Source organism: Natator depressus, chromosome 8 (genome assembly GCF_965152275.1).
Source record: "Natator depressus isolate rNatDep1 chromosome 8, rNatDep2.hap1, whole genome shotgun sequence".
NCBI classification, from domain to species: Eukaryota; Metazoa; Chordata; order Testudines; family Cheloniidae; genus Natator; species Natator depressus.
The window spans coordinates 74,525,653-74,552,954 of record NC_134241.1 but is presented as its reverse complement, the minus strand read 5'-3'; the positions used below and the strand labels follow the sequence as shown (position 1 = coordinate 74,552,954).

Below are 27,302 nucleotides of genomic sequence, written 5' to 3'. Positions count from 1 at the left end.
AGCTGAGGAGCTGAAATTGACCTTAACCCACTGACTACAACACACAAGAAAGTACTTAAAGAAAAATATAGAAGTTACTTCTGTGTATATGTCTACACTGGAATAAAACACCTGCAGGTGGCCCATGGCAGCTGACTTGGGCTCATAGGGCTCAGGCTGCAGAACTATAAAACTGCAGTGTAGATGTTGGTGCTCGGGCTGGAGCCCAGCATCTGTGACCCGCTCCAGCCCAAGCCCCAACATCTACAATTTTTAGCCATGCAACCCGAGCCCGAGTCAGCTGACACGGGCCAGCTGCAGGTGTTTCACTGCAGTGTAGACAGACCATGAAAGTATAAAAGTATAGTTTAATGCTGTAGTTCTGGCCAGGACATCATCTAGTAATTGCAGATGTTCTGTCAAGAGCATATGTTCTCTTTGCTACCTCCCAAATAGATGATCTAGAATAAGCAGTTACCAGTTCGTGTGAACCCAATAAAAGCACCACATGCCCTTTTGCCACAAATACAAGATGAGCAGGAAAGAGAAACAGCTAAGGATGAAACAATACAAGCAGTAATACATGCTCTAAATACTGGATGGAGTCAAACACTTCCACACATACATATTCGCCATATAAAAATGAACCTCTCAGTGATTTTGGGAGTACTCATGAAATGTACAAAAACAGTAATTTCCATAGTCATAAGAAGGAAAATACTGGAAAGACTATGGACCTGATTCTCGTTTACATGAGGGCCACTTTACAAAGTACATTTACTCCCACTCCCAGTGCGTTGTAAAGGGACCTTATTGTAAATGATAATTAAGTCCCACACCAAAACTCCTTGGAATGACTAAATTAAAAAGAGCAGAAGTAATATGCTGGCCACATATAAACAGTGATGTGGATGAAATAATGAGCAAGTGTGGAACCTGCCTGAAATACAGAGATACACAAGGGGAAAGAAACAGGACACCACATGAACAACCTGCAATAGTCGAAGGCAAAGTCGGAATGGATTTGTTTGCCCTGGAAAGACATGACCACCTGATCATAATGGACTATTTTAACCACTTTCCAGATTGATACTTCAAGATACCACAGCTTCAACCGTGATCACTAAGTCTGTATTTACATCTCATGGAATTTCAAGGACTGCAATGATAGCAATGGACCACGGTTCATGAATACAGATTGCATCCATCTGGCTAAAACTTATGAAATTCAGTATGATATCTAGTTCCTGACACACACAAGAAAACAGATTTGAAGAATGTGGACTCTGTAGAGTGAAGGGGAAAAGGCAATTTATTTAGCACTACTCAATTATAGAGCAACACAGTTGCAATGTGAAAAATCACGGGAAACACAAAAAAGTGTAATGGATCGACTGTGTTTCAGACTATTTCAAAGAGAGTGAACAGACTGTTTAAGACATGGAAATGCCTAGAAACCCCAATTACTGCAGATACAGAAAAGTGCTGAAGATTAACTAGATTGGTTGATATTGTAAAAATAACATTAAAAATGTTAAGTTAAATCACTGATAGAATTTGTTCAGTTAGAAAATATGGTGAATTTTTTTAAAAGAGAAGGTGTATCCTAAAGAGCCAAACTGTAGCAAGAAGCTGCTACACATTCTGTAGGACTCTATGTGGTACCACTCTTCCTGTCTCCCACACAGCACCAAGAATCAGCTGCAGAGACTCAGGCAGCAAGGTTAGATTACAGCAGCGTCAGTCCTGTATTTATTTTGTAGGTAATCTCCTGTTGTTAGGTAAATAAATAAGTTGTCTTAAAGCCTTTCAGACATCATTAACATACTACATTTGTCACAATTATGTCATCCTTGAAAGCGCCCCGTGTGTGTGGATTTTCAGTGAAAAGACTGTCTACCATTGAGGAAAACTGTAATGTAATAGGACAGGGTTGTGTACATTATTAGCAAAGCAGTAGAAATTCAGTATTTTGCAGGGTACATCACAAATTACAAAAAGATTTAATTAAAAGTTCAAATATCAGTTGTTTCTGCCAAGAGAATGGATAGTTAAATTTTCTTTATAAACATGAATCTGATACTATAAAGTCTCTGGAAAAAGTTCCAGAAATGTTTTCTCTAGTGTATTTTTGTTCTTATTCCAAGATAAAAGTTTTCATTCTAGTTACTAATCCAGTTAAGAATTTACTAATTCTGAAAGAATTTGTACTGGTCTGTCAAATAATCATCTTTGCAACAGTCTTTCTTACCATGATTCTGGCAAATGAAAAGTTGGGAGACTTATTTAGTCCAGAAAACAGATCTTCTAAAAGTTTATAGTGAAGTTAATGATGAACTTTGACACACTATTATAATTACTGCTTCTTTCTGGTACCTACCAATTTTTTCAAGCTGTTTGGATACATGCAGAGAGTTTTCCCACAGTTTGCACCTGAAACATTTAGCTAAAATCAAAGAGTTTAATAATGCAGGAAAATTGTTTTTACGTGATGCCAGAAAGTCAGACAACCCTAAGAAAGAAAAAAAATATATTTAATAATATAATACAGTTTATTATTAAATATATCAAAATGCATTGAATTTTAACATACATTTAGTAACTCTTAAGCCATGTCTGAAAATTTTGCCTGTATCTTGTGTCAAAGTGAAGTCTTGAATAGGAATGCATCCTAATTGAGCCTGGATAAGACTGAAAAAGAAATATTTCTTAGTATATAAACACACAAAATATAATAAAACAAAAGTCAAAGACTCCACTGAAAAACAAAGGCAAGTTCAAGATAAAAAGCAACATTGTTTGGCATCTAAAGGCATGAGCCTGCACACAATGAAGTCAATAGGAGTTTGGATCAGGGCTTTTATTTTCAAGCCAATGAGATGTGACACAAAATATTTACCAGTTTACTTTCATTTCTCTTGTTTTTATCTTCCCTTCCATTGGAAACCTGTATAATAAAACACACTGATTTTTTCCTATTCACTTTAACTAAAAAATACTTTCTTTCTGAACATTAATTCACTGACGTTTTTGTACCTGATAGTTATCCTGTTCTTGTCTTTATTCAAAGTGTTCAATATTTTCTTCTCATTTGTTCTTAACTTGACATCTGAAAATTCAACGCAGCCGGATATCATTGTGATCTGTAACAATTTAATATTGTTTAACAGATCCTGTTTTCATGCAATTGTCGTTAGTAGTAAAATATAATGGAAGTAATAGCACAAGACAATATAGTATGTTATATATAGAGAATTGCTTCAGAATTCCTTCATTCAGAAGGGTAAGATGACTCAGTGCTACGTAATTGAGGAGAGTAAGATGGGAGAACTGGAAGATCTCAGAGAATAAAACCCTCGAAAAAATAATATTGCAATTCATTTTGACACATCTTATACATCTTGAACATCATAATTCTTTGGTGTAAGGAAAAATATAAACTGTCTTCAATTCTGTTTTAAACTTACAGATGTACATATATATATACATATATATATTCTTAGGGAAATTAAATTACCAGTTCTGATAAAGTTTCTGTTCCATTAATTGTGGAAAACTGTTTCACTGTATCAAATGCAATATAGTACCAAGCCATTAGTTTTCCAGTCTCTGTAGATAAAGATTAAAAATATTTACTGCATTTTTTGAAGAGAAGTGTAGTGTACTTGCTTCTTCTAAGCAACAGAACTGCATTTTTATTTTCCTTATACTATTATACATAGATCACTGCCACCAGGCCATCTTTTGATCCGCAGCAGAATTTCCAGTGATTTAATAGGAGGATTTGCACAGGGATCCAGATCAGTATATGGTCCTAAGAATACAACTTCTATCATTTGCTAAATTAAATTCAGTTCAGATAATAGAATACAGAGTATGTTCATTATGACCCAAATTCTGCCCCCAGTTACATCTGTAGAACTCCACTGGAGGTAAGTGAGCTGTAGCTCACGAAAGCTTATGCTCAAATAAATTTGTTAGTCTCTACGGTGCCACAAGTACTCCTTTTCTTTTCTCCTGAATGGTTCTCTGTTCACTGGCCAATCGCTGTGCCCTTTAGTATGTCCTATGATAAACTCATATCAAGAATAATTTTTAAACCTTATAAATATATTTTCAAAATATGTTTTCAATACTATAGTCTAAATTATATTATGAAGTAAATGTTACCTGTAGGTTTGAAATTAAATTCTTCATCCATCTTGATCAAATCAAGAGATGACAAATCGTTCAAATTCTTCAAACACAATTCTGTCCAGAGTTTGAAAAGAGAAATTTATCTTTAGAACATGCAGGAAAAAAATACGATATTTTTGTACATACTAAGGAAAAGATTATGGTCTAAGTTACATCAGTGTAAAACCAGAGTAATTCCACTTAACCCAATGGAAGGCCTAAGCAGGTGATCCTTCTCCCACTGAAGTCAGTGGCAAAAATTCTTACTAAATTCACTGGGGTAGGCTGAAGCTCAACTATACATTCAACGAAAACCAACCAACCAACCTCATTTTAAAACTGTAGAAAGTGTGAAAGAAACTAGATGCGAGAAGTTTAAAATGTCAGCTTAAGCTCTGAAAAGATTGAGAGTCCACTAGTAATCACCCAACACAATACAATATTTTCACTAATTTTTAACCACGTAGCAAGGCATGGCTATTCAAATGCACGTGTGATTGTTTAATCGTATATGTACATTATAGTAACTGTGCCTGCATTTATTTCAATGGTTACAAATTCAAATGAACCTATGTAGTCACTGGCAGTGGATATTGAATGATGATGATCAAAGTGTTTCCTTTGTTCTTATCTCTTTCAAAACCAAGAAAATTAAGTGCAAAAATGACATTAATACAATGTTGAGATTTTTCAATGCAAACATGGCAAGAAACTCAAAGTTGTAGTTCCCATAGCAACCACAAATCATCCACATTGCATACACACATACATATATATGAACATAATTATAATTAACAGAATATACATTACTACAAAATACTGCATATGTGCAAGAGGGCTGAGTTACAATATCTGTTAGAATAATAAAGTTGAATTTCCAGATTGGTGCGGTTAAAATCTTGGCAAGTAATGTTCTATTATCATACCTATTTTGTATTTCATATAATTCTTATGTTGTAGACAGTATGAAAGAAAGTATAGCATATTTGTTTTTATCATTTAAAGATGGGAGGGGCTGACCCCTAAACTGTTGAGTTTCATCTGGGTAATTTGATGGTATTGTCATAAACTGAGAAGTAATTTTAATATTAAAAGAGCCCTAAAATAAATCCTTATTTTATGTTCAAGCCACGATAAAACCATCTTCTTAAAAATTCTTTAGGTAATAGTTAAAGACTATTCTATAAAAACCTGAGAACTGAAGAATATACTTGATCTTTTTTGTATTTGCAAAGTCAGATGCTACATGTCCACTTTAACAACAATACAGCATACAAGGTCCCTTAATTGCTTGATTGAATTATCTTACTTCTTGGCATTGCTTTATCTACTTGCTATATGAATAAATGTATAAACCAGCTTAGAACCATTTTAGCATAGCAAAATAATTCTTAGAAGACCCAATAAATCAAATAGATTTGACATATGACTAAATAAGGTATGGAGCACTTTATGCATATAAACCTTGCAAGATGTGTAAGATTTCTTCTGGCATACCTAAACAGAATGAATAAATCAAGCAATAAATGCTAAATATTTAGCAATAGAGTAGAATATGCATTAAAGGGCTTTGCTCCATGTGAAAAATCTCATAGTCCTCGGGAATGGAATCCTCAGTCTAAACCAGCCAGACTGTATACATAGCCAAATCACAGCCACCAATATAGGTAACGTGAAAGAACAGCATATAAGGCCCTCCTATAGCTCACTGGATACACTCCCACTGGCCATAAAATACCATGCCCTTGACCTATACAAAATTCTCCTCCCACCTTCCTCAGGGAGTCATGAGGCCTGATGCAAAGTTTTCTATAATACAAGGCAGTATGAAGTTCCCCCACAGTCTCTACTAATGCTGCCCCATCTGCATCAATCATGCAGTTTTTAAATTGCTTTTGGGCAAGCTGCAGGTATTTAAGTTACCCCAATTTGTGGAATGAGGAAATCTGATATTAAATTTCTGTAGAGAAAATTTTGAAAGAATGTAAAAAGAAATTAAATCAAATGACAAATCAATGGAAGAAAAGAAAGGAAAATGAAAAGCATTCAAAATGAAATGAATCTAACTGTATGCAAAGTTTGATTTATGAGCAGGATATACAAGAAGCTCTATACCTGTGCATGTGGGCAAGAACTTGGGAAGAGAAGTATTTATTGTTTCTCCATATTATGAAATTTTTTGGGGCTAAAAGAATCATATTTGGAAAGCCCAGTATTTCTGATATGGAATAGCTTGCAAGTTAAATGAAAGTAATAGTGTTGCTTTAACAATTCACAAAAGGCTAGCGTCAGCCAACCTTAATCACACTGAGTAGTATCTTGCTCCATCAGTAGTTCCACGGAAATGAACAGAGCTACTCAGATATGGTGGAAGAATCTGGCCCAAAATGTCATGTTGTACTCAGAAAGGTGAAAGGGCACTGACCTTGTAATTTTGCTTCAATTCCAACTGTGTCTAATCCACACGAGAAACCTAGAGGAAAAGGCAAAATGGCCTTTTAAATGAATACAATCATGCATTTAATTTTCAACATTACTGTCTACCAAAACAATTTACTGACTGTAAAAAATGTCAATTTAAGTACCTTTCAAACTAATTGACATTTAAAATGGAGGCACAAGGTCGGTGAGGTAATATTTTATTGGACCAACTTCTGCATATATATGAAATGGTATCCATTTTAAGTTTGCAGTGTTGTTGTAACTGTGTTAGTCCCAGATATGAGAGAGAAGGTGGATGAGATAATATATTTTATTGTATCGACTTCCGCTGGTAGAGGGGACAAGCTTTTGAGCTTCACAGAGATCTTCCTTACTCAGGTCTGGAAACGGCAACCAGAGTGTCACAGCTACATAGAAGGTCGGACAGATTGTTCAGACTAATGTTGTAGGAGACCACTTCAAATGAAGATGACACTGAACACCTCACCAGTTTTAGGACAAAGGAGGGTTAGTAGGCAGCAGAGTGCGTTAAAAATTGTGATGAGCCATAAAATCAGTGCCTTTATTAAGTCCATTGTTTTTTAGTGTCCAGAAGAATTAGAATTAAAGTTTTCAGGCTCATGTTTTGAAGGTGTTTTACAGGTTTCCTTTGATGATGAGGCCTGAGGGGTCAGATATAGAGCTATCACTTAAGTGTTTGCTTACACGTGATAGGGTGTTTTTGTCTTTTATCGTTTTTCTTTGGGAGTTCATTTGAGAGCATAGTGATTGGCTGGTTTCACTCACATAGTTGTTGTTGTGGCATTTGATACACTGGATCAGGTACACCACATATTGTGATAGGCATGTGTAGGACCAATGGATCTTGAAAAGTGTATTGGGGGGATATTGATCATCATAGCTGTGGAGATGTATCTGCAGGTTTTACATCTGTTGTTCTGGCAGGGTCTGGCGCTGCTTTCAGGTGGTGTTTCCTGGACTGTGGGGAGCTTGCTTCTGATGATGAGCTTGGTGAGGTTGGATGGGAGTTTGAAGGCCAGAAGTGGGGGGTTGGGAAAGATTTCTTTCAGGGTGTGGTCCTCAAAGTATGTAGTGTTCCATTTTTGAAGCTGATCGTGGTGTACCTGAATGGAACTGGTGGATAATCCTGGTTGTTTAAAGGTGTAACATGTAGTCCAGGATAAATGCTAGCAGAGCACATGCTGTGTCAACTTGGTGGGAGGTTCACCAGCACTGAAATTTAGTCCATTTGTGAATGTAAGTGTGTCTCGTTGTGTCACGCCTGCTTTTCAGAAGTATCTCATTGCATCCGAACAGGTTATTTCTGAATCCTGGAACCATGGAGGAGCCAGGCTTTGAAGGGGAGTGTCTGTGGATTGGGATGGAGGATACGTCCTGTGAAAGGAGCTGTGGTGTTGGACAGAGAGAGATTGGTTGGCATTCTATCATGTGAAGGAGATAAATATACCAAACCTGTCATGGCCATGTTGGAGCTATAAGAATGATGTGAGCTCGGTCTTCCTGTATTTTGTGAAGTATCTGGAATAGGAGGGGAAATGGACAGAAGGCACAGAGGAGTGGTGTACTCCATGCAATGAAGAATGCATCTCCCAGCGATCCGTGTCCCAGTCCTGCTCTGGAACAGAATTGAGGGAGTTTTGCTGTAGCAAAAAGATCTATGATAGGACATCCCCATCAATTGTAGATGGGCTGAAGGGCTCGCATATCCAGTTGCCACTCATGATCCTGGGAGAATCTCCAGATCAATGTGTCCGCGGTGATGTTCTGGTATCCAGGGAGGTATGCTGCTGAAATGGTGATGTTGTGCTGCATACACCAGTTCCACAATTTGAGTGCCTCCGAGAGTGAGAACATGCTCCACCTTGTCTGTTGAACATACAGGCGAGATTGTTCGTCATGACTCTGATGGTGTGATGTTCAAGGAGAGGGAGGGAATGTCGGCAAGCATCGCGGACCACTCATAGTTCTAGGAGGTTGAGGTGTAGAGTGGATTCGGTTAACGACCATCTGCCCTGCACTGTGTGATTGTGTAGATGTGCTCCCCAACTGATTAGGGAGACATCGGTTGTTTGGATCATGGTCGGTGGTCGTTGGAGGAAAGGAACTTCAACACAGACACTGTCGGGCTCCATCCACCAAAGTAGTGAGTCCTTGACTCTTATTGGCATGGATAAGAGTTTGTGGAGGCTGTGTTTGTTGGGGTGATATACTGTATGGAGCCATGCCTGAAAACATTGCATGTGTAGTCTTGCGTGCCTGATCATGAAAGTGGCCGCTGCCATGTGGCCTAGATGTTGGAGGCACGTTCTGGCAGAGGTCTGGGGGCAAACCCGCACATTGGATATCAGATGTAGTACGACCAAGGATCTGTGAGGTGGTAGGAATTCAGAGAACCATTCAGGAGAAAAGAAAAGGAGTACTTGTGGCACTTTAGAGACTAACAAATTTATCTGAGCATAAACTTTCGTGAGCTACAGCTCACTTACCTCCAGTGGAGTTCTACAGACGTAGCTGAGGGCAGAATTTGGGCCATAATGAACATACTCTGTATTCCAGGTATTGTACTGGCATTAAAGTGGGCTTTTCTAGGTTCATGAGGAGGCCTAGTTTCATAAACAAGTCCATTGTTGTAGATGGCTCGGAGAATGTCGGTCTCAGTTGGGGTCTTGAGGAGACAGTTGTGGAAAGATGTATGGAAAGTATGGAGTATGGAAGTATGGAAAGATGATGCCTCCTTGTTTCCTTAGGTAGGCAGCGACTACTGCCAGGACCTTGGAGAACACCAAAGGGGCAGTCGATAGTACAAAAGGAAGCACCTTGTACTGGTAGTGGTTGTCGCCCATGACAAATTGCAAAAATTGTCCGTGAGCAGAGTGTACTGCAATATAAAAGCATGTGTCTTGGAGGTCAAGGGCAGAGAATCAGTCCTCCTGTTCCAGTGCTGGGATAATAGTGGAGAGGTAATCATCTTGAAGTGTTGCAGTTTGATGAACTTGTTTAGATTGCGAAGGTCCAGGATATGTCGCCAGGCACCGGATTTCTTCTGGATGAGGAAATAACGGGAGTAGAAACCCTGTCCCCTGTGTTGGAAAGGGACCAGTTCTACGGCTTCCAGTTGCATCAATCATCCAGTTGCAGATGATTTATTTCTCCCCCTAGAATGGGTTTGTGAGGGGGTCCCTGAAGAAGGACGGGGGGTGGGAAAGGTATAAAGGAGATGGAGTATCCTTCCTGAAATTATCTCTAAAACCCACTTGTCTGAGGTGATTAGTCTCCATGATGGGAGAGAAAGAGCTAGTTGGTCACTAAACTGGTGGGACCTCAAAGATGGTGGGAATGACTGGAAGAGGGGGAGGCTTCTTGGGGCCTTGATACACTTTCAAAATTATTGCTTCAGTGTGGGGGTGTAAGAGGTAGCCCCCTGAGGAATAGGTTGTTTACACTTGGAGGGAGGCCTTTGTTTTCAGCCCTGGGTGTCATAGTACCATTGAGGAGTATATTGCGGTGATCAAGAGTAAGGGGGGAGATGGTATTTCCCTGGATGTCTCTTCGGTACAGGCGTGTAAATGCCAAGACATTGGAGGGTAGCTAGGGAGTTTTTACAGGAGTGCAGGGAATCGTCTGTGCGCTCCGAGAATAGTTTTCGGTTCTCAAAAGGTAAGTCTTCCACAATGGTTTGTAACTCTTTAGGAAAACCTGAGAGGTGGAGCCATAATGCATGCCTCGTGACCACAGCAGTTGCAATGGATCGGGCAGCAGTGTCTAGAGCAGGGGGTCTCAAAGTCCTGGCCTGTGGGCCATCTGTGGTCCGAAAACCTTCCTACTGCGGCCCATGGAGGAGAGACGCAGGCAGACACGCTGCTGGCAATCTCAACTACAGGAGCCGTCCCCCCACAGCTCCCATTGGCTGGGGGAGAGGGACGCAAATACCATCACTAGTTGCTGGGCAGAGTCAGCCCTGGAGGCAGCATCATTAGTTGCTGGGCGGTCAGCCCTGGAGGCAGCATCATTAGTTGCCAGGCAGAGTTAGCCATTGAGGCAGCATCACTTTTTTCCCACAAAGAATATAAACAAGTCAAAATACTGAAAACAACTATCTGATGCACACCTTGCTGCAATCCTGAAGGTTTCAACTGCTCAGTCACTGAGGCCAAACACCAACAAACTGACAGAACTGAAGCATTGCCAGGTGGGTGGCCAACACTAAAAACTCTCTGGGAGGTGAAGAATTGTATAAAGTTGTACAACAGTTTTATTATTTCTAAGAAATTTGAAATAAAAAATACAATATAAATGTTTTCTTTTCTGAACACCATCTTCAGTGACATTATTGACCCTGCTGGGAGGATCTGAGGACTGGCACTGGCCCTAAGGTAAACTGAGTTTGAGACCCCTGGTCTACAGAAGGCTTGTAGGGCTGCACAGGCTAGAAGGTATCCTTCCAATATTAGGGACTGAAATTGCTCTTTCTTGGCATCTGGGAAGTCATGACAGAAATCCTCCAATTTGGAGTAGTTTAAGTAGTTAGCCATCAGAGCCTCATAGTTTGAGATTCAAAACTGGAGCATGGCTGATGAATATGCCTTGCGTCCAAATAAGTTAGGCATTTCCAATCCCTGTCTGGATGACTAGCACAGGGTTGGTATTGGCCTCTCTCTTGCACCAAACTGACCACCAGAGAATTTGGGGTAGGGTGCAAGAATAGAAATTCAGCATCTTTCACTGGAAGGTAGTACTTTTTGTCGGCGGGTTTGCAAGTCGGATGGATGGATGCTGGGATCTGCCAGAGCTCTTTTGCGAGGTCCAGAAGAGCTTCATTGATCAGTAATATAATCTTGAAGGAAGAGGGAGTGTGGAGGATATCAAGCATCTTATGTTGCTAATCCTTGATTTTCTCCAAAGGAATCTGCAGGGGGTCTGCAATCCTGCAGAATAGGTCTTGAAAATGTCTGAAGTCATCGGCCATAAACAAGAGCAAGGGTTCCTCAAAGTCATCAGCACAGCTTCCTAGCAAAAATTTCCTAGTTAGAATTTCCTCCAACAATATGCAGCTTTCCTAACCTCCCTCCTCCCAACAAGTTAGGAGCATCTCTTATGTGGTAGGAGCATTTCCTACCAAACTAGGAAACAAAAGACTGAAATCTGGGTGAACATAATTTATTTGGATTATGATAGTACCAATGAGACAGGCATCTACTGTAATACTTTTAACTAATAATGGCCTTGGTTTTGCAGGGCATTGTGATCTTCGTATTATTTTTATATAGCTTTTCACATGATAGTACAATGGTATTAACAATATCCTAAAGTGTAAACAGACATATATATATGTATATATATAAAAAAAGGAGTCAGGAGTACCTTACTAACAGCTGCTGAATGTCCAAACACTTATCACTTGAGAACATGTCAACCAAAAAGATTTAAATTTACCAATTATTTATTTTCTTTTTCAGTGCCACAAAGCAACTGTTCCACAATCACAATCACAGACATCCCATTTTGCTAAGTACCATAGAATGCCTTATGCTGGTTGGGTCAGCAGCCTGTACTATCAGTGCTGAAGCAGAAAATCTGCCTTTGGGGGAAAAGATAGATGTGTTTTTATTCAATATGAAGCAGTTTTCTGAATTTTAATATCCTCATTTTATCTTCTATAAAATAAGGATATTAAAAAGAAAAACCACTCAATATTCAATAAAAGTTGGTTTACCTTTTCCTTGGAGGCACACTCAATACTCAGAGCTGAAAAGCAATGGTAATATGCCACCAGCTTTGTGTGTGCTGTGATACCTCAGCACAGTGGGAAGTTGGTAATCATAGGCTGAAATTTTGCAGACCTGTTAATGAAAAAGTAGTACAAGTTTAAAATATGTTGAAATGCCTGCTAATTATGTTAACATGGTTGAAATGCTTTTTCCTAAAGTTGTTCCAGGTCACCTTTAACAACTTCATTGTCTTCAATCCCTACTGAAATGACAGCCCATAAAAGACAAGAGAAAACAAGTAACACTAATCTTTTTTTATCATTTCTCACAAACAGAAAATTACTTGCCAAAAATGCAGGTAGTTTACTGTAACCTACTTTATCTTAGACATGACATATAATCCAGTATCATATTCTAGTCAATTTCAAAGCCACAAACCATAATGAACTGGATTTTTCAAAACTCGGATGTATAGGAAAGTTGATCGTATCCATTCCAAAGCTATTTTCACATCTGTGATGGTGTGCAACACTATTTCTGCATTTAAATGCTCAACAAGATGTTTGTGCAAACTAGTAAGGAACAAAAGATAAATCAATTAGAAATAAAATTAAATTACAATAAGCATTAATCAAAGTATCAAACAATTTTTTTTACAAACAATAATAAATTATATTTTACAGTAAACAGTCCACTTATTGCTGCGGCTTTTTATGGTACTTGGTATAAAAAGGTAAAAAATACTTAAATGATCAGGAATTCAAGCTGTTTGTTATGGAATGGGCTCCAGTTAGCAAAAGAAACACAGATTTTTGGTGTTGGCTGTTGGCAAGAAACAAAACTATCTATATTTGCATGTTGCATTATATTCTTGTTATTATGGGAAATATCAGAGTTTAAGTCTTAACTAGATTTACCTTATAAGATTTTCAATTTTAGCATTTAAAATTCCACTGTAATTCTGAATGTTCTTATTTTTAAATGTCTCTCACTTCCTGTAGGCCTTCCATCAATTGAGCATTATAGGCTAGTGTTTCCGGAATCTCTTTTGTATCAAACTTCAAAGACATGTCCTGGGAGCTTTCTGTGTTCTATTCTTTGGTTTTTTTTTAATACTTTCACCACATACAGTCGAGTCGCATTTTACTCAGAGGTTAGGTTCTAAAGTCAGCACGTAAGGTGAAAATTGCATATAGTCAAAATTACCCTTGAAAATCCCTTATATCGCCCATAAAGTACAGTATACTGTACATGGTTTTGTGTATACAACCCTGTACAGTAATATGTATAAATGTATAATGTATACAGTAATGTACAGTATATTATAAAGAATACATATGCAAAATATAATTTTACAGGACTATTTTTAATTACAGGGATAATTACAAGGGGTCGTCAGGGCTTGATGTCGATCCAGGAGACGGAGGTGATGGAGAGCTTGAGTGACAGAGAGCAAGTCGTAGACGAAGTGGTTGGCTCTGGTTCAGCTTGAGAAGTTGATTGCGTAGGCTCACCTGCTTCTGGTCGTTTTTCCTTGAAAAACATGGTGAAAGGCAACTGTCGCTGTTGTCTCTTGAGCTGCTCAAACATTTCTTGATACGGTCTCAAATCGTCCGTAATACTACGCGTGATTTTGAGGCTTCGTTCCATAGAGGGATCGCATTCAAAAATTAAATAATTCAAGTGTTTCGCTGCTTGGAGCACTTCAGCAAATTTATGAAGATTCCAACTTGCTGGCTCTTCCTGTTCATCGTCATCATCTTCGTCTTCTGTAGATGATTGTATCAGTTCCTCTAACTCTTCGTTAGTCAATGTTTCTCTATGGCAGTGTTTCCCAAACTTGGGACACCGCTTGTTCAGGGAAAGCCCCTGGCGGACCAGGTCAGTTTACCTGCTGCATCCGCAGGTTCAGCCAATCGCAGCTCCCACTGGCCGCGGTTCATTGCTCCAGGCCAATGGGGGCTGCGAGAAGGGGGGCTGGCACATCCCTCGGCCCGCGCCGCTTCCTGCAGCCCCCATTAGCTGAGAACAGCGAACCGCGGCCAGTGGGAGCTGCAATCGGCTGAACCTGCGGACGCAACAGGTAAACAAACTGGCCCGGCCCGCCAGGGGCTTTCCCTGAACTAGCGGCGTCCCAAGTTTGGGAGACACTGCTCTATGGTTCTCAATTAATTCTTCAATTTCTTCCTCAAGGATGTCAACGAAGCCATCACCACCCACTTGCCTGGCCAGCTGAACAATGTGTTTCACTTCTTTATCAAATGGTTGGGAAACCCTTAAAATCATTCACACGTTTTTTCCATAGGTTTCGCCAAAATGCATTGACTGTTTCAGGCTTGACTGCATCCATTGCCTGTTTAATATAAGTGATGCAACTGGCAATGTTGAAGGACTTCCAACACTCCATCACATTAAGATTGGGATCAGCATCCACAGCGCTACGTATCTGTGACAATGTAGGCCTCGTGTACGTGGCCTTGAAACAGCGAATCATGCCTTAGTCGAGAGGCTGGAGGAGGCATTGGGGGGGGGGGGAGAAAGATGACTTCTATGTCATTATGTGCAAACCAGAGTGCCGCAGGGTGGCCAGGAGCATTGTCTACGATCAGCAACACTTTAACATCACTTTAACGAGTCCTTTCTCGTCGAGGTACCGCTTGACCTCCAGAATGAAACACTTGTGGAACCAATCCAGAAGCGATGCTGCCATCACCCAAGCCTTTTTATTTAATTGCCAGAACACAGGCAGGAGATTTTTGTTCTTGCCTTTTACGGCACGGGGATTTGCAGCCTGTAGAGCAAGCCCGGCTTTATTAAATGCCCAGATGCATTGCCACAAAACACAGTCACACAGTCTTTAGCTGCTTTGAAGCCAGGGGCTTGTCTTTCTGATTTCGAAGTGTAAGCGTGGTGGGGCATTTTTTTTTCCAGAAGAGCCCAGTCTCATCAGAATTAAAAACTTGTTCCAGAATATAGCCCTTTTCTTCTATGATTTTCTTTAACTGTTCAGGGTAGGCTTTTGCTGCCTGTTCATTGGCAGATCCAGCTTCACCAGTAGTCTGCACGTTTTTGAGGTTGAAGTGGTTCCTAAAACTGTTAAGTCAACCTTGGCTGGCTTTGAATTCCTTCTCATCAGAAGGCTGTCCCTCTTCGGCAGGAAGTTTGAACAGCGCATAGAGGCTAAGAGCCTTTTCTCGCAACGTGTTGCCATCAATAGGCACACGTTTACGATTCATGTCTTCCAGCCATAAGTTTAATGCCTTTTCAGTCTTCACTAAAGTCTTATCACGCACCTGGCTCGTCACCTTAGCAGTTATTGGAGCACTTGATGCCACGGCTTGACGAATTTCTCTCTCTCGAATCTTGATGGCACGGATGCTAGATTCATTGCGGCCATATTTAAGCACCATGTTGGAGACCGACATACCATCTCTTAATAAGTCCAACACAGCCAGTTTTTCCTCCAGCGTTGGAACAGATCGCTGTTTCTTCAGTTGAGCACCAGATGAAGTAGTTGGCTTGCGTTTAGGGGCCATGTTGTATGAAAAATACGTATCTTTAAACACTAGAATCACACTCAGCGTGGCAAGATGCTCACACTATGAGAGGCACGTGGGAACCAAGACCGACTGAGGGAACAGCAGATTCACGTCCATCTCACGCTCACTCCGGAGCATACACGCATTGAGTGGAATGGTGGGCGAAACTGCCCGCATTATTTACAGGTATCTTGTTATTTTTCTTTTTTTTTTGCCAAGCACATATACTCGAAGTCACGTAAGTTAAATGCGTGTATGATGCGATTCACCTGTGTCTACAACCAATTTCCTTTGATATGTTTAAGATAGAACTATAGACCTAACTCTCTTTTTTAGGTATAGGTATGGGTAGTATTCCAGCTAATGAAAAATACATGGAGCTCAATCTCCAAATTCAGAAACTCATTCAGTGTCATACTGCTGTTTTCAAGGAACATGACTTGTACTTTAGCAGGGATCTACATCTCTACAGACAGACATTTCAAAACAGGGATAACTTAAGAACCTCCTTACCCCACACAAAACCAGGATGCTAGAACAGGAACATCATAGGTATTAGGAACAAAATTAATCACTTGAAATCAAAAGAATTTATATACCAAAAGAACTGGTGAGAAGAACTCACCTCTAACATTAAGCTGCTGACAGTAACTGAAGTAACTGTGAAGCACCTCACACATCCAGTGCGACAACAGCCAGCAGTATTTATGTCAATGTTATGGTGTTGCGGGTATACCCAATCAGCTCCTTAGGGTGGTATGGCCCTGTGGCCCAAGTCACCAGGGCAAGCCTTGGCCTCAGGACCATAAGGCCTAGAGGCTGAAGTCTAAATAGCAGCCCTTTTCCCAGGGCAGCATGGCCTAATGGCTAGTATCAGTAGGTCTACCCTGGGATTCAGGATAGTGAGACCTAGTGGCCAAAGCCTAAATAGCTGTCCTTCTCAGTGTAATATGGGCCAATGGCCAGAGTCAGTCATGCTGTCCCGAGGTTCAGGACAGCAATGCCCAGTGGCCAAAATCTACATAGCTGCCCTTCTTCTCAGGGTGGTATGGTCCAAAGGCCAGAGTCAGTCAGGCTGTCCTGGGATTTAGGACAGCAAGGCTCACTGGCCAGAGTCTAAACAGCTGACAGTTGGTACAAGGCAACGTGGCCCAGAGGCTAGAGTCTAAATAGCTGCCCTTGGATTCAAGGCAGTACAGCTCGCTCCTTTGGGCGGTGACCTCATCCAGTGGTGGGTATGGTGCAGGACAAGGGGACTCAGGCCCAACCTACTCCACTGGGTCCCGACCCAGGGCCCTGAGGAACTGATTCTCCTGTGTTCAGGCTCTGTCTCTCTCTGCAATCATTCCGTTCCCTGCATCACTTCCTACCCTCACTTCCAGCATTGGTAGCCTCCCGGCATCAGCAAACTCTTCTCTGTCATCCTCGGCGGTGAACTGGGTATCTGCAGTGGCTTCAGCACAGTCAGCCTCTGCAGCCTGGGGCTCCAGTAGCTTCCTGGCAGGAGCCTGCAGCACATATCTACTCTCCTCCTCAGTCAGCCCAGACTGAGCTGAACCGCTCCCTCTTTTACTGTGATTCCAGTTGGAGCATGCTCAGCTGGGGTGACGGGGTGCAGCTTCTTCATCCCAGAGCATGGGGTTAATCCCCTTCGTCCCAGTGCGGGGTAGGTATACCCCATCACATATGGGAACACTTCAAAGTTCATCTTTTTTTCTTGGACTACTGGAAAGGGAGTGGGCTCAGGACTGGTGTGTTTGGTAGATTTCTGTGATGTTTTAAATTTACAGGATAGATGCCCAAATTACAGAATTTATTTTTCTGAATTAAAAACTGATTCTAAAAAAAATACTACAAGAAAGCTTCTGTGATTACATCTAAATATTATTTGGTTTTCTTGTTGATTAGTATTCTCCCAGACACTGAACAGATAAAATGAAGTTTCTACCTCTGGTATACCTCTGTATGATTTCCCCATAAACCTGTCTTTTATAATCCATGGGATGATAAGCCAAAAGAACAAGAAAATACATTTTGTTTGTTCTATTCATCAGTATGCTTGTTGCAAAATTACTTAGTTACCTGCTTTCTATTGTATCTGCACCATTTAACAGCTGTACATATTTCTCTCTTGTACTTAACCTAGTCAAGATAACTGCTGTAGCGGTAGTGTCAAACTGAAAAAAAAAGTACTTTAAGATTTAGCAGGAGACACCTAAAATATGCATTTCATATCTTTGGTAACAATTCAAAACGTATTTTTAAAATGTTATGTTTAATCTGTTGAGGAATGCCAAGACATCAACAACTGAAAGACAAATCCTGACAAATCCATTTGCACATTGACCAGTACCTGAACTTTAAAAAAAATAATTGTTTGCATTTGGGCTGGTGCTACTAACCTATTTGCTGTAACACGCATATACTATAGACGGTATTAGGATCAATGCAATTTTGCACAGTTGTTAAACAATACCATGCATACACAAAAGAGAATCCCACTTATTCAGCGGACAAATACGCATTTGGAAAAATCTATTAACCTCAGTCAAGTGATTTCCACATCCCACCTCACCCAAGCTGCATGTCACCACCACAATCCTTCTGAATGAAAAGGACTGAAGAGAATTCACTTGGTAGTCCTTCAATGCACTCTGCAGTGCTGGACATTAGTCTTATGATTAGCAAGATTGTCAATTCCTCCCTCAAGTGGGTAGCAGCTCTTAAATGAATGATTATTAAATACAAGGTCAGAAAACTAATTCTTGACCCTGATAATCTCATTAATTATTGGCAAATGTTAAAAAGCATGGAAATGAACCGTTAAGAGATACACCAAATTCCCTACTGACTTCATTACTCACTATCAAGTTACCTCATGTACTCAGCACCCAACCTTCACTTTCGCACTTGCTTTGTTCAAAACTGGAAATATAGAGCTAATTGTATATTAGAAAATTCCCATACAAAAATCAACTAGTTTTTTCATTTGGATTGGTGAATGTGGTACTTATGAAAACAGCCCTTAATCAAATAACTCTTCCTGATTCAATATAAGAATTTAAGCACATGCTTAAAGTTAGGCATATGCTTTAAGTATCTTTCTGAATCAGGACCTCTAGCAGCAAAATCATGTATCCTTTTTTTAAATGGACAACGGAAAGAAGAATTACTTATATGTACAGTAATTGGAGTTCTTAAAGACGTCTTGTCCACATATATATTCCAATAGCGTTTGTGTGCGCTCTAGAAGCTTGAAACCGGAGTCTTTTGTCCAGCGGCATCCACTGGGAGGTACACATGCCCGAAGTGTTCTCATGCCCCTTACCAACAGCATACAGAGCAGAGTGGGCCAACCATCACTTAGTTCTTTCACCACCAGAGAATTCCAACTATACAGGACTCTATAGCACAGGGGAAGGAGGCTGGATTGTGGAATATACTAATGGCCAAAGTCTCAAAAAAGTGAAGGTTACTTGTAACTGGAGTTCTTTGAGATGGCTCCGCTTACCCACACTTATGGGTATTGCGCCTCCTAGTGGTGCCTAATAGTAGAACCTTCTCCAAGCAGTGTCTGTTAGAATGTTCACGCAACCCTCCCTATTACTCCTCTCCACATTTCTCAATATTCTAAGGATGAGGCTATATAAGAGGGTGCACCGCCTTCTACCACCTGTGTTCCTTCTGCCACCAACCCAGAAATACAGAACAATAGGACCCTAAGAGCGAGCAGAAGACGGGAGGAAAGTGTGAATATGCAGAGCCATCTCAAAGAATTCCAGTTACAAGTAAGTAACCTTCATTTCTTGTTCAAATGGCTCTGTGTATTCCCACTCACGGGTAGTTTTATAAACAGTACTTAAAATAACCTAAAAGAGGGAACAGACTCCTAACTGAATAGTGATTGAAGCACTGCTGTGCCATCTAACATCTGCCCTGGAAGCCAAATTGAGAGAATAATGTTTACTAAATATGTGAACATAAAGAACAGTTACTAACCTTTCCACAACTGCTGTTCTTAGAGATTTGTTGCTCATGTCCATTCCAATGTAGGTAGGTGTGTGCTCACTCTGAGCATCGCCTCTGGAAAGTTTTCCCTCAGAGGTATCCATTGGGTTGGTTTTGGTGCCCCCTGGGGTCGCGCATTCATAGCACCGGTATGAAGGGTCCTGCTGACCCACAACCCCCTTTGCTCCTTCTTGCTGGCCAACTCCAACAGAGGGGTAGGAAGGAAGGTCTTGGAATGGACATGAGCAACACATCTCAAAGAACAGTTATGGAAAGGTTAGTAACTATTTTTCTTCTTTGAGTGCTTGCTCATGTCCATTTCAATGTAGGTGACTCTCTAGCAGTTGCAAGTGGAGGATTCAGAGTTTATTGACCTGCTGATTGCAACACCGCTCAGTCAAATCCAGCATCATCTCTAGCCTGTTGGGTGATGGGGCAGTGAAAAATGAAAGTGTGAACTGACGACCATATTGCAGCTCTACAAACGTTCTGGATAGGAACTTGTGTTACAAATGCTGCCAAAGATGCTTGGCCCCTTGTGGTATGTGCTGTCAGGGCAGCTGGGGCAGGGACTTTGCCAGGTGATAGCATGTGCTGATGTAGGATGTGATCCACAATGAAATTCTCTGGGTTGAGACGGGAAGACCTTTCATCCTGTCTGCAAAGGACATGAATAGTTGAGAGAATGGCTTAAAATGGCTTAGTCGTTTCTAGGTAGAAAGCCAGTGCACATCTGATGTCTAGCGAGTGGAACCTCTGTTCTTCTCTGTTGGCATGTGGTTTCAGATAGAAGACCGTTAGGAAGATATCCTGGTTACTATGGAACTGAAAAACCACCTTTGGATGGAAAGCTGGATGAGGATGTTAGAATGAGTTAGAATACCATCTCCTTGTCCTTGAAGGATACCATGTTATGGTGGTTCTGAAGTAAGGGCCCAGATCGCTAAAACACTTCTGGCAAAAATAATGTCCACCAGGAAGGTCACCTTCCAGGACAGGTAGAGTAGAGACTATATTGCCAGTGGCTCAAATGGAGGTCCTGTCAGTTTTGACAATACCAGGTTGAGATCCCTGGGAGGGATTGGTTGCCAGACCTGGGGGTACAATCTCTCAAGGCCCTTAAGGAACCAATTACAGATGGTGTTTGAAAACACGGAATGGCCATTCATCCATGGGTGAAAAACTGAGATTACGGACAGATGACCTACTTAGACCTTGTCGTTTTAGGTGTAGTAAGTAGTCTAGAATAAATGGTATTGTTGATAGCATAGATGAGATACCCTTCTGTGTAGACCAGATCGAGAACCTTTTCTTCATTGTCAGGTAAGTAGCTCTGGTGGATGGCTTTCTGCTCCCTAAAAGTACCTTGCAAACCTGCCCCGAGCGTGCTAGCTCTGAGGGGTTCAGCTATGGAGCTTCCAGGCTGTCAGATGAAGGGACTCGAGATGAAGGTGATGCAGGTGGCCCTTGTCTTAAGAGGTCAGGTTTGGATACAGAGGTAGAATTGGCATCTCCATCGAAAGGGCTAACAATGTGACGAACCAATGCTGATGGGGCCAGGCAGGGCTATCAGGATGACCCATGCTCTGTCCTTTCTGATTCTCAGCAAGACCTTGTGTATTAGAGGAATGGGAGGAAACGCGTAGAAGAGATCACCCATGCAGGGGAGGAGGAAGTGTCTGCGAGAGATCTAGGGCTGTGACACAGGAGGGAACAGACTTGGAGACACTTCCTGTTGTACTTTGTCTCAAACAGATCTATCTGGGGAGTTCCCCACTTCTGGAAAATGGTTTTCACAACATCTGGACAAATGGACCACTCATGTGGTTGGAGAAAGATCTGCTTAGGTAATCCACTAGCTCGTTCTATGATCCCAGCAGATAGGAGGCCTGGAGGTAAATCGAGTGGTTATGCAGAATTCCCACAAGCGAAGTGTTTCCTGGCACAGGTGAGAGGAGCATGCTCCTCCCTGCCAACTGATATAAAACATCGCCATCATGTTGTCTGTGAGAACTGACACGTTCTTGCCCGCCAAATAGGGCTGGAATGCCTGGCATGCCAAGCGAACTGCTCTGAGCTACCAGACATTGATGTGTGTAGCGAGAGCTCTTCCGGAGACCAAAGGCTCTGAGTTCTGAGGGAACCCAGAAGAGCACCCCAGCCCATCACTGAAGCATCTGTAATGAGAGAGACTGATGGTTGGGGTCAGCAGGTCTAACCACCAATTAAGAGAGGTGATCACTGACAGGGAACTGTGATAACTGTGTTCAGATGGTGTCAGTTTGGCGAGTTTACAGACGCCAGCCATGCCTGGAGAGGTCTTAGTTGAAGTCTCACATGCTGCACCACATATGTGCATGAGGCCAACTGGCCCAGGAGCTCAAGAAGTTCCTCGCTGTAGTGATGGGGTGATGTCTGAGGTCCTCTATAAGCATCACAATTGCTCGGAACCCTGCTTCTGGGAGGAAGGTTCTGGCTTGGACAGAGTCGAGGATCGCCCCAATAAACTTTATCCTCTGAACCAGGGAGAGGGTAGACTTCTGCACGTTTATCAGCAGACCCAAGTCCTGCATGTTGACTGGATTAACTTTATGTCAGACTCCACCTGGCCATTGGTCTGACCTCTGACCAGCCAGTCACCAAGGTAATGGTAGACCTGAGCCCCTTGTCTCCTCAGGAAGGCTGCAACAACCGTCATGCACTTCGAGGGGCTGCTGGCAGGCCATACGAGAAAACTGCAAGTTGGTAGTGCACATGGTTCATGATGAACCTGAGGAACCTTCTGTGTTCCTGAAAGATCGAGATATGGAAGCAAGCAAGCATACTTCAAATCAAGGGCTGTGTAGTCCCCTGGATCCAGGGAAGGGATGATGGAAGCCAAGGAGACCATGCAGAACTTTGGCTTCTTCATGTATCTGTTGAGCTTTCACAGGTCCAGAACTGGTCTGAGACTACCGTTGGCTTTCGGGATAATGAAATATCAGGAGTAGAATCGTCAGCCCTCTAACTCTGGTGGAACCTCTTCCATGGCTTCCACCCTTAGGAGTGAATGCACCTCTTGGGCTAGAAGTTACTCATGAGAAAGGTCCCTGAAAAGGGATGGGGAGGGCAGGAATAACTGAACTAAAGAGTGTATCTCACTGCTATTATGCTTAGCACCCAGTGGTCTGTTGTAATGCGGGCCCACGCCTCATTGAAATGGGATAAATGGTCCACAAAAACTGGATAGGTTGGATCCAAATTCTATCCTGGTATGTTGTCCTCAAGCATCCCATCAAAAGGCCTGCTTGGACCTCCTAGACTGTTGGGGGGGAAGGGAGAGCAAGTCATAGACGAGTACGAGGACTGGGGCAGAGGTCTTCTCCTAAAGCCCCTGCTCTTTCCCTGTGCTAGTCTTGCCAGGCAGGCAGTGGGAAGAGTCAAGCAGCCCACTGAGGCTTATAATGTTTCCTTGTGGACGCCAGTGTATAAAGTCCTAGAGACTTCAGGGTGGCCCTTGAGTCCTTTAGGCTGTGCAGCTTGGAGTCAGTCTGCTCAGAAAAGAGTGATGTTCCCACAAATGAAGATCCAGCAAGGTCTGTTGGACCTCATGCAGCAGGCCCGAGGATTGAGCTTCTGTGCATTGAGCTTCTGTGCACTGCCACCGCTAAGGCCATAGATTGAGCTGCAGAGTCTGCAGCATCCAAGGCTGCTTGCAAGGATGCTTTTGCACCGATTTGCCTTTCTTCACAGGAGCTGCAAATTCTTGTCTGGACTCCTGGGGTAATAACTCCTTAAATTTCAGCACGGAGTCCCAGAAATTAAAACTGTACCTGCCCAGGAATGCCTGCTGATTCATGATCCTGAGCTGGAGGCCACCTGTTGAATAGATCTCTGCCAAAAAGGTCTAATTTTTTGGCATCCTTGACCTTGGGGGTTGGCCCCTGTTGTCCCCGCTCACTGGCTGCTGACACAACCAAAAAGCCCAGTGGTGGATATGTGTAAAAGAAACTCACAAACCTTAGCTGGAATAAAGTATTTGTTTTCAGTTTTCTTTGCTGTTGGCTGAAGAGATGCTGGGACCTGCCATAATGCCTTGCTGGAGTCCATAATGGCCTTGTTAAGGGGCAATGACATTCTTGATGTGCTGTGACTGTTAGAATGTCTACCAGGGCATGGGAAGACTCCCTGATATCTTCTACCTGGATCCCCAGGTTTTGAGCCCCCTCTTAAGGAGCTTCTTATGAGCCTTGTAGTCATCCTAGGAAGGTGCTACATCCACTCCTACACCACAGCCTCATCAGGAGAAGAAGAGGAGGAAGCCTGTACTGGTAGGGGGAACTGTTCTTCACACTCAGCACCAGACAGGTCTCAAGGTGCTGGCTCTTGGTATTTGACACCGGCCTCGGTACTGAAGCTTGGGTCCTGCTCTGAGTGGAGCGGTGGAAGTGCTCTGAACTCAGACACCACGGAGTAGGACCTTCTGCAATGAGTCCTCTGCATTGGCTGGAAAGCCCAGGGGTTCCAGAATGGCCACTGAACTGCATCTGCCACTGCTCCGGGAGCCAAACTGTGGATGGGATGCCTTGGCTTGGGTCCATGGCCAGATAGTGCTAATTGGAGTGACGGAGCTAGCTCCTGCAAGAGTTGCATGACTCGTCCTTTGACTCTGTTTCCGAAAACTCCCCTCCTGGAGACCAGGGAGGAACGGTGCTGATCGGTGCCAGCGAGCAGTGCTGAGAGGGAGGAGACCAGGAATGGGCCATCATGGCCCGTTTCTCTTTTGAAGGCACCTGGGCCCTCAGTGCCGCTGAGGTCCTTCCCACTAGTGCTGCTGCTGTCAGCTCCTGCATAGCTGGAGATGCTGGTACTAGCAGTGAGAGTAGGTCTCTCACTGCAGCAAACGTGTCTGATGTCGATGGTTCTGCCAACACAGTATCTCCAGTGGCTCTGCTGCAGTGGTGAGTTCATTGGTACGGGACTCAACGGTACTCGCACTCTACTAGTGTCTCCCTGCCCTGCCAACCTTGGGGATGGGGATGGACCATTATCAGTTTTCTTCTATTTCTTCCTCGGTAGAGTGTGGTACTGAGATTCTCTCACCAGAGCACTTTTCTTTGGCACCGGAGATGGTGCATGGTGCCAAGGCTCTTGATAGGTAGAAGGAGCATCTTTTCTCAGTGCCGGTGATGAAGAGCAGCGCTGAGAATCTCGAACAGTAGCCAGAGCACTTCTCATTGAGGCTGAAGTGCTTGGTGCCAAGTCTGAGTGGTCCGGTGCCGATGGAGGCCTTAGCGCTGCCTCCATTAGGATAAATCTCAGTCTGGTGTGTCTATCCTTTTCAGTGCAGAGCCTGAAGTCTTTACAGATCTTACAATGCTCTTGTATGTGAGCTTCCCTCAGGCACTTAAGGCAACTGGAATGGGTGTCACTCACATGCATAGGCTTGTGGCACGAGGCACAAGACTTAAAACCTGGAGACTGAGGCATGCCCCGGCACCAGGCAGAGACTAACTCCGCTAATCTATCTAAAAACAGAAACTTAACTACTAACAACAAGAGATAACTATATACAATATAGGGTTGAAAAAGTCCACAGAGGGTGTACTTGCAGATTGCAAGGATAAGGTAGTTCCAGCGACCGTCAGAGGCAGTAAGAAGGAACTAAGAGGGCTGCGGGTCCTGGCAGGACCCTTTATACTGGCGCTAGGAGCATGCAACTCCAGGGGGCAGCAGAGATGACCTGATGGATACCACCGAGGGAAAATTTTCCAGTGGCGGTGCTCAGGGCAAGCACAGAACTACCTACATTGGAATGGACATGAGCAAGCACTCGAAGAACTCCACGTTGCAGCACTGGAAATTTCAGTAACAGGGACTTGCTTAAGCCAAGCAAAAGAGGCTGCCACAGCTCTGGTAGAATGAGATCATACCATCATAGGTACAGGAATGTCTGCTAACGTGTAACATTCTACAATACATTATTTAATCCATTTAGAAACAGTCTAGGGCAGTGGTTTTCAACCTTTTTTAATTTGCAGACCTCTTAAAAGTTTCTAATGGAGGTGTGGATCCCTTTGGAAATTGGCGTTCTGCAGAACACAGGTTGAAAACCAGTGGTTTAGGGAGACACAATATGACCCGTGTGATTTTTAGCATAACACACAAATAATCTAGATAATTTTCAAAAACTTTTAGTTCTATTTAAATAATATGCAATATCCTTCTCAGTACTGCACACACTATTCCAGATGAAGCGGCACGATTTATATAAAAGGTATTATAATATTTGCCATATTATTCAACTTTCCATTTCTTATGCAATCCAACATCTTGTTTGCTTTTTGGACTACAGTTGCACATAGATCAATGGAGATCACTGATCTGTCTACAGTGTCACACAGTTCTCTTTGTTCAGTATTATTTTAACTCAATAATTCACTTACCAATAAATCTTTAAAAAGCAAATGCTATCCCTTAAATTGTGGGGGTTGTTTTTTTTTTTGTTTGTTTTTTTTACTCATCATCAAGTGTATACTGTAGCTTTTACTAATCCAGATTTAGAAAGCATTAATATAAAATGCACAGTTAACTTACTTGAGGCCTCCCTGCTCTCCCAATCATTTGCAGAATATCTGTTTCACTGTACTCTTGAAACATTCCTCCAACATAGTGCATCGTAGATTTTATAATTACCAGATGTGCAGGTAAATTTACGCCCATAGCTAAGGTACTAGTAGTAACTGAATCAGATTAAAGCATATTAATTTAATAACAAACAGTATTCGGTATACTAGCAAGATTTTAAATAAAGCAGCAAATATATGGCCCAATTCTGTGAGGTCCTAAGCACTCTCAATTCTAATGAAGTCAATGGGAGGAAAGGGCACTGAAGAACTCATAGGATTGGCCCATAATCTGTATACACATTCATATACAGTATTGCAGTATATCTGATCATGATTTCTGTATTGTCAAATGCTCCCTTAAAGACTAAATATATCCAACGTATTTGTATTTAAATATTTGTTAACATTTACAGGTAAATCAGGGTCCAATCTTTCATTCCTCATGCTCCAAAACTCACACTGAAGTAATTGCTAATCATTCAATACAAATAGTTCAGGAACTGTTTGAATATAGCCATGACTTCATCCTGTTTTGTAGTGACTGGTATACTTAAAGACTGTTTTCGGGACTTTTAATTTGCCTGTAAAGTGACATGCACATCTATAGTACTAAAATAATTATTCTCACAACAATGTATTTTTCATGACCCACCAGTCTCAAACTTCAGGCCCACAAGGTTCATAAGAGCAATAGTGGATTAGCCAATGGACCAGTAGGGGGGCCCTGGAAAAATGGGGGTCCCCACGCTCCTGCTGGGAAGCGGAGTCAGGGTGCAGAGAATTGCCCCTTTCCACTCGTCTGGTGCTCCTGCCGGGGAGCA

At 42.1% G+C, this 27,302-nt stretch overlaps 1 protein-coding gene across 1 annotated transcript in view; it reads right to left on the bottom strand.

Moving 5' to 3' along the window:
- HFM1 (helicase for meiosis 1) overlaps window positions 1–27,302 on the bottom strand; it is an 88,350-nt gene that overhangs the window by 23,409 nt on the left and 37,639 nt on the right. Inside the window, exons 13-22 of the mRNA XM_074962353.1 lie at window positions 26,450–26,595; window positions 17,948–18,042; window positions 12,765–12,898; window positions 6,581–6,628; window positions 4,150–4,230; window positions 3,497–3,588; window positions 3,016–3,122; window positions 2,879–2,926; window positions 2,573–2,670; window positions 2,360–2,491 (exon numbers count right to left, since the gene is read on the bottom strand). Coding sequence (XP_074818454.1) covers window positions 2,360–2,491; window positions 2,573–2,670; window positions 2,879–2,926; window positions 3,016–3,122; window positions 3,497–3,588; window positions 4,150–4,230; window positions 6,581–6,628; window positions 12,765–12,898; window positions 17,948–18,042; window positions 26,450–26,595 — 981 coding nt within the window. The remainder of the gene's footprint in view (window positions 1–2,359; window positions 2,492–2,572; window positions 2,671–2,878; window positions 2,927–3,015; window positions 3,123–3,496; window positions 3,589–4,149; window positions 4,231–6,580; window positions 6,629–12,764; window positions 12,899–17,947; window positions 18,043–26,449; window positions 26,596–27,302) is intronic.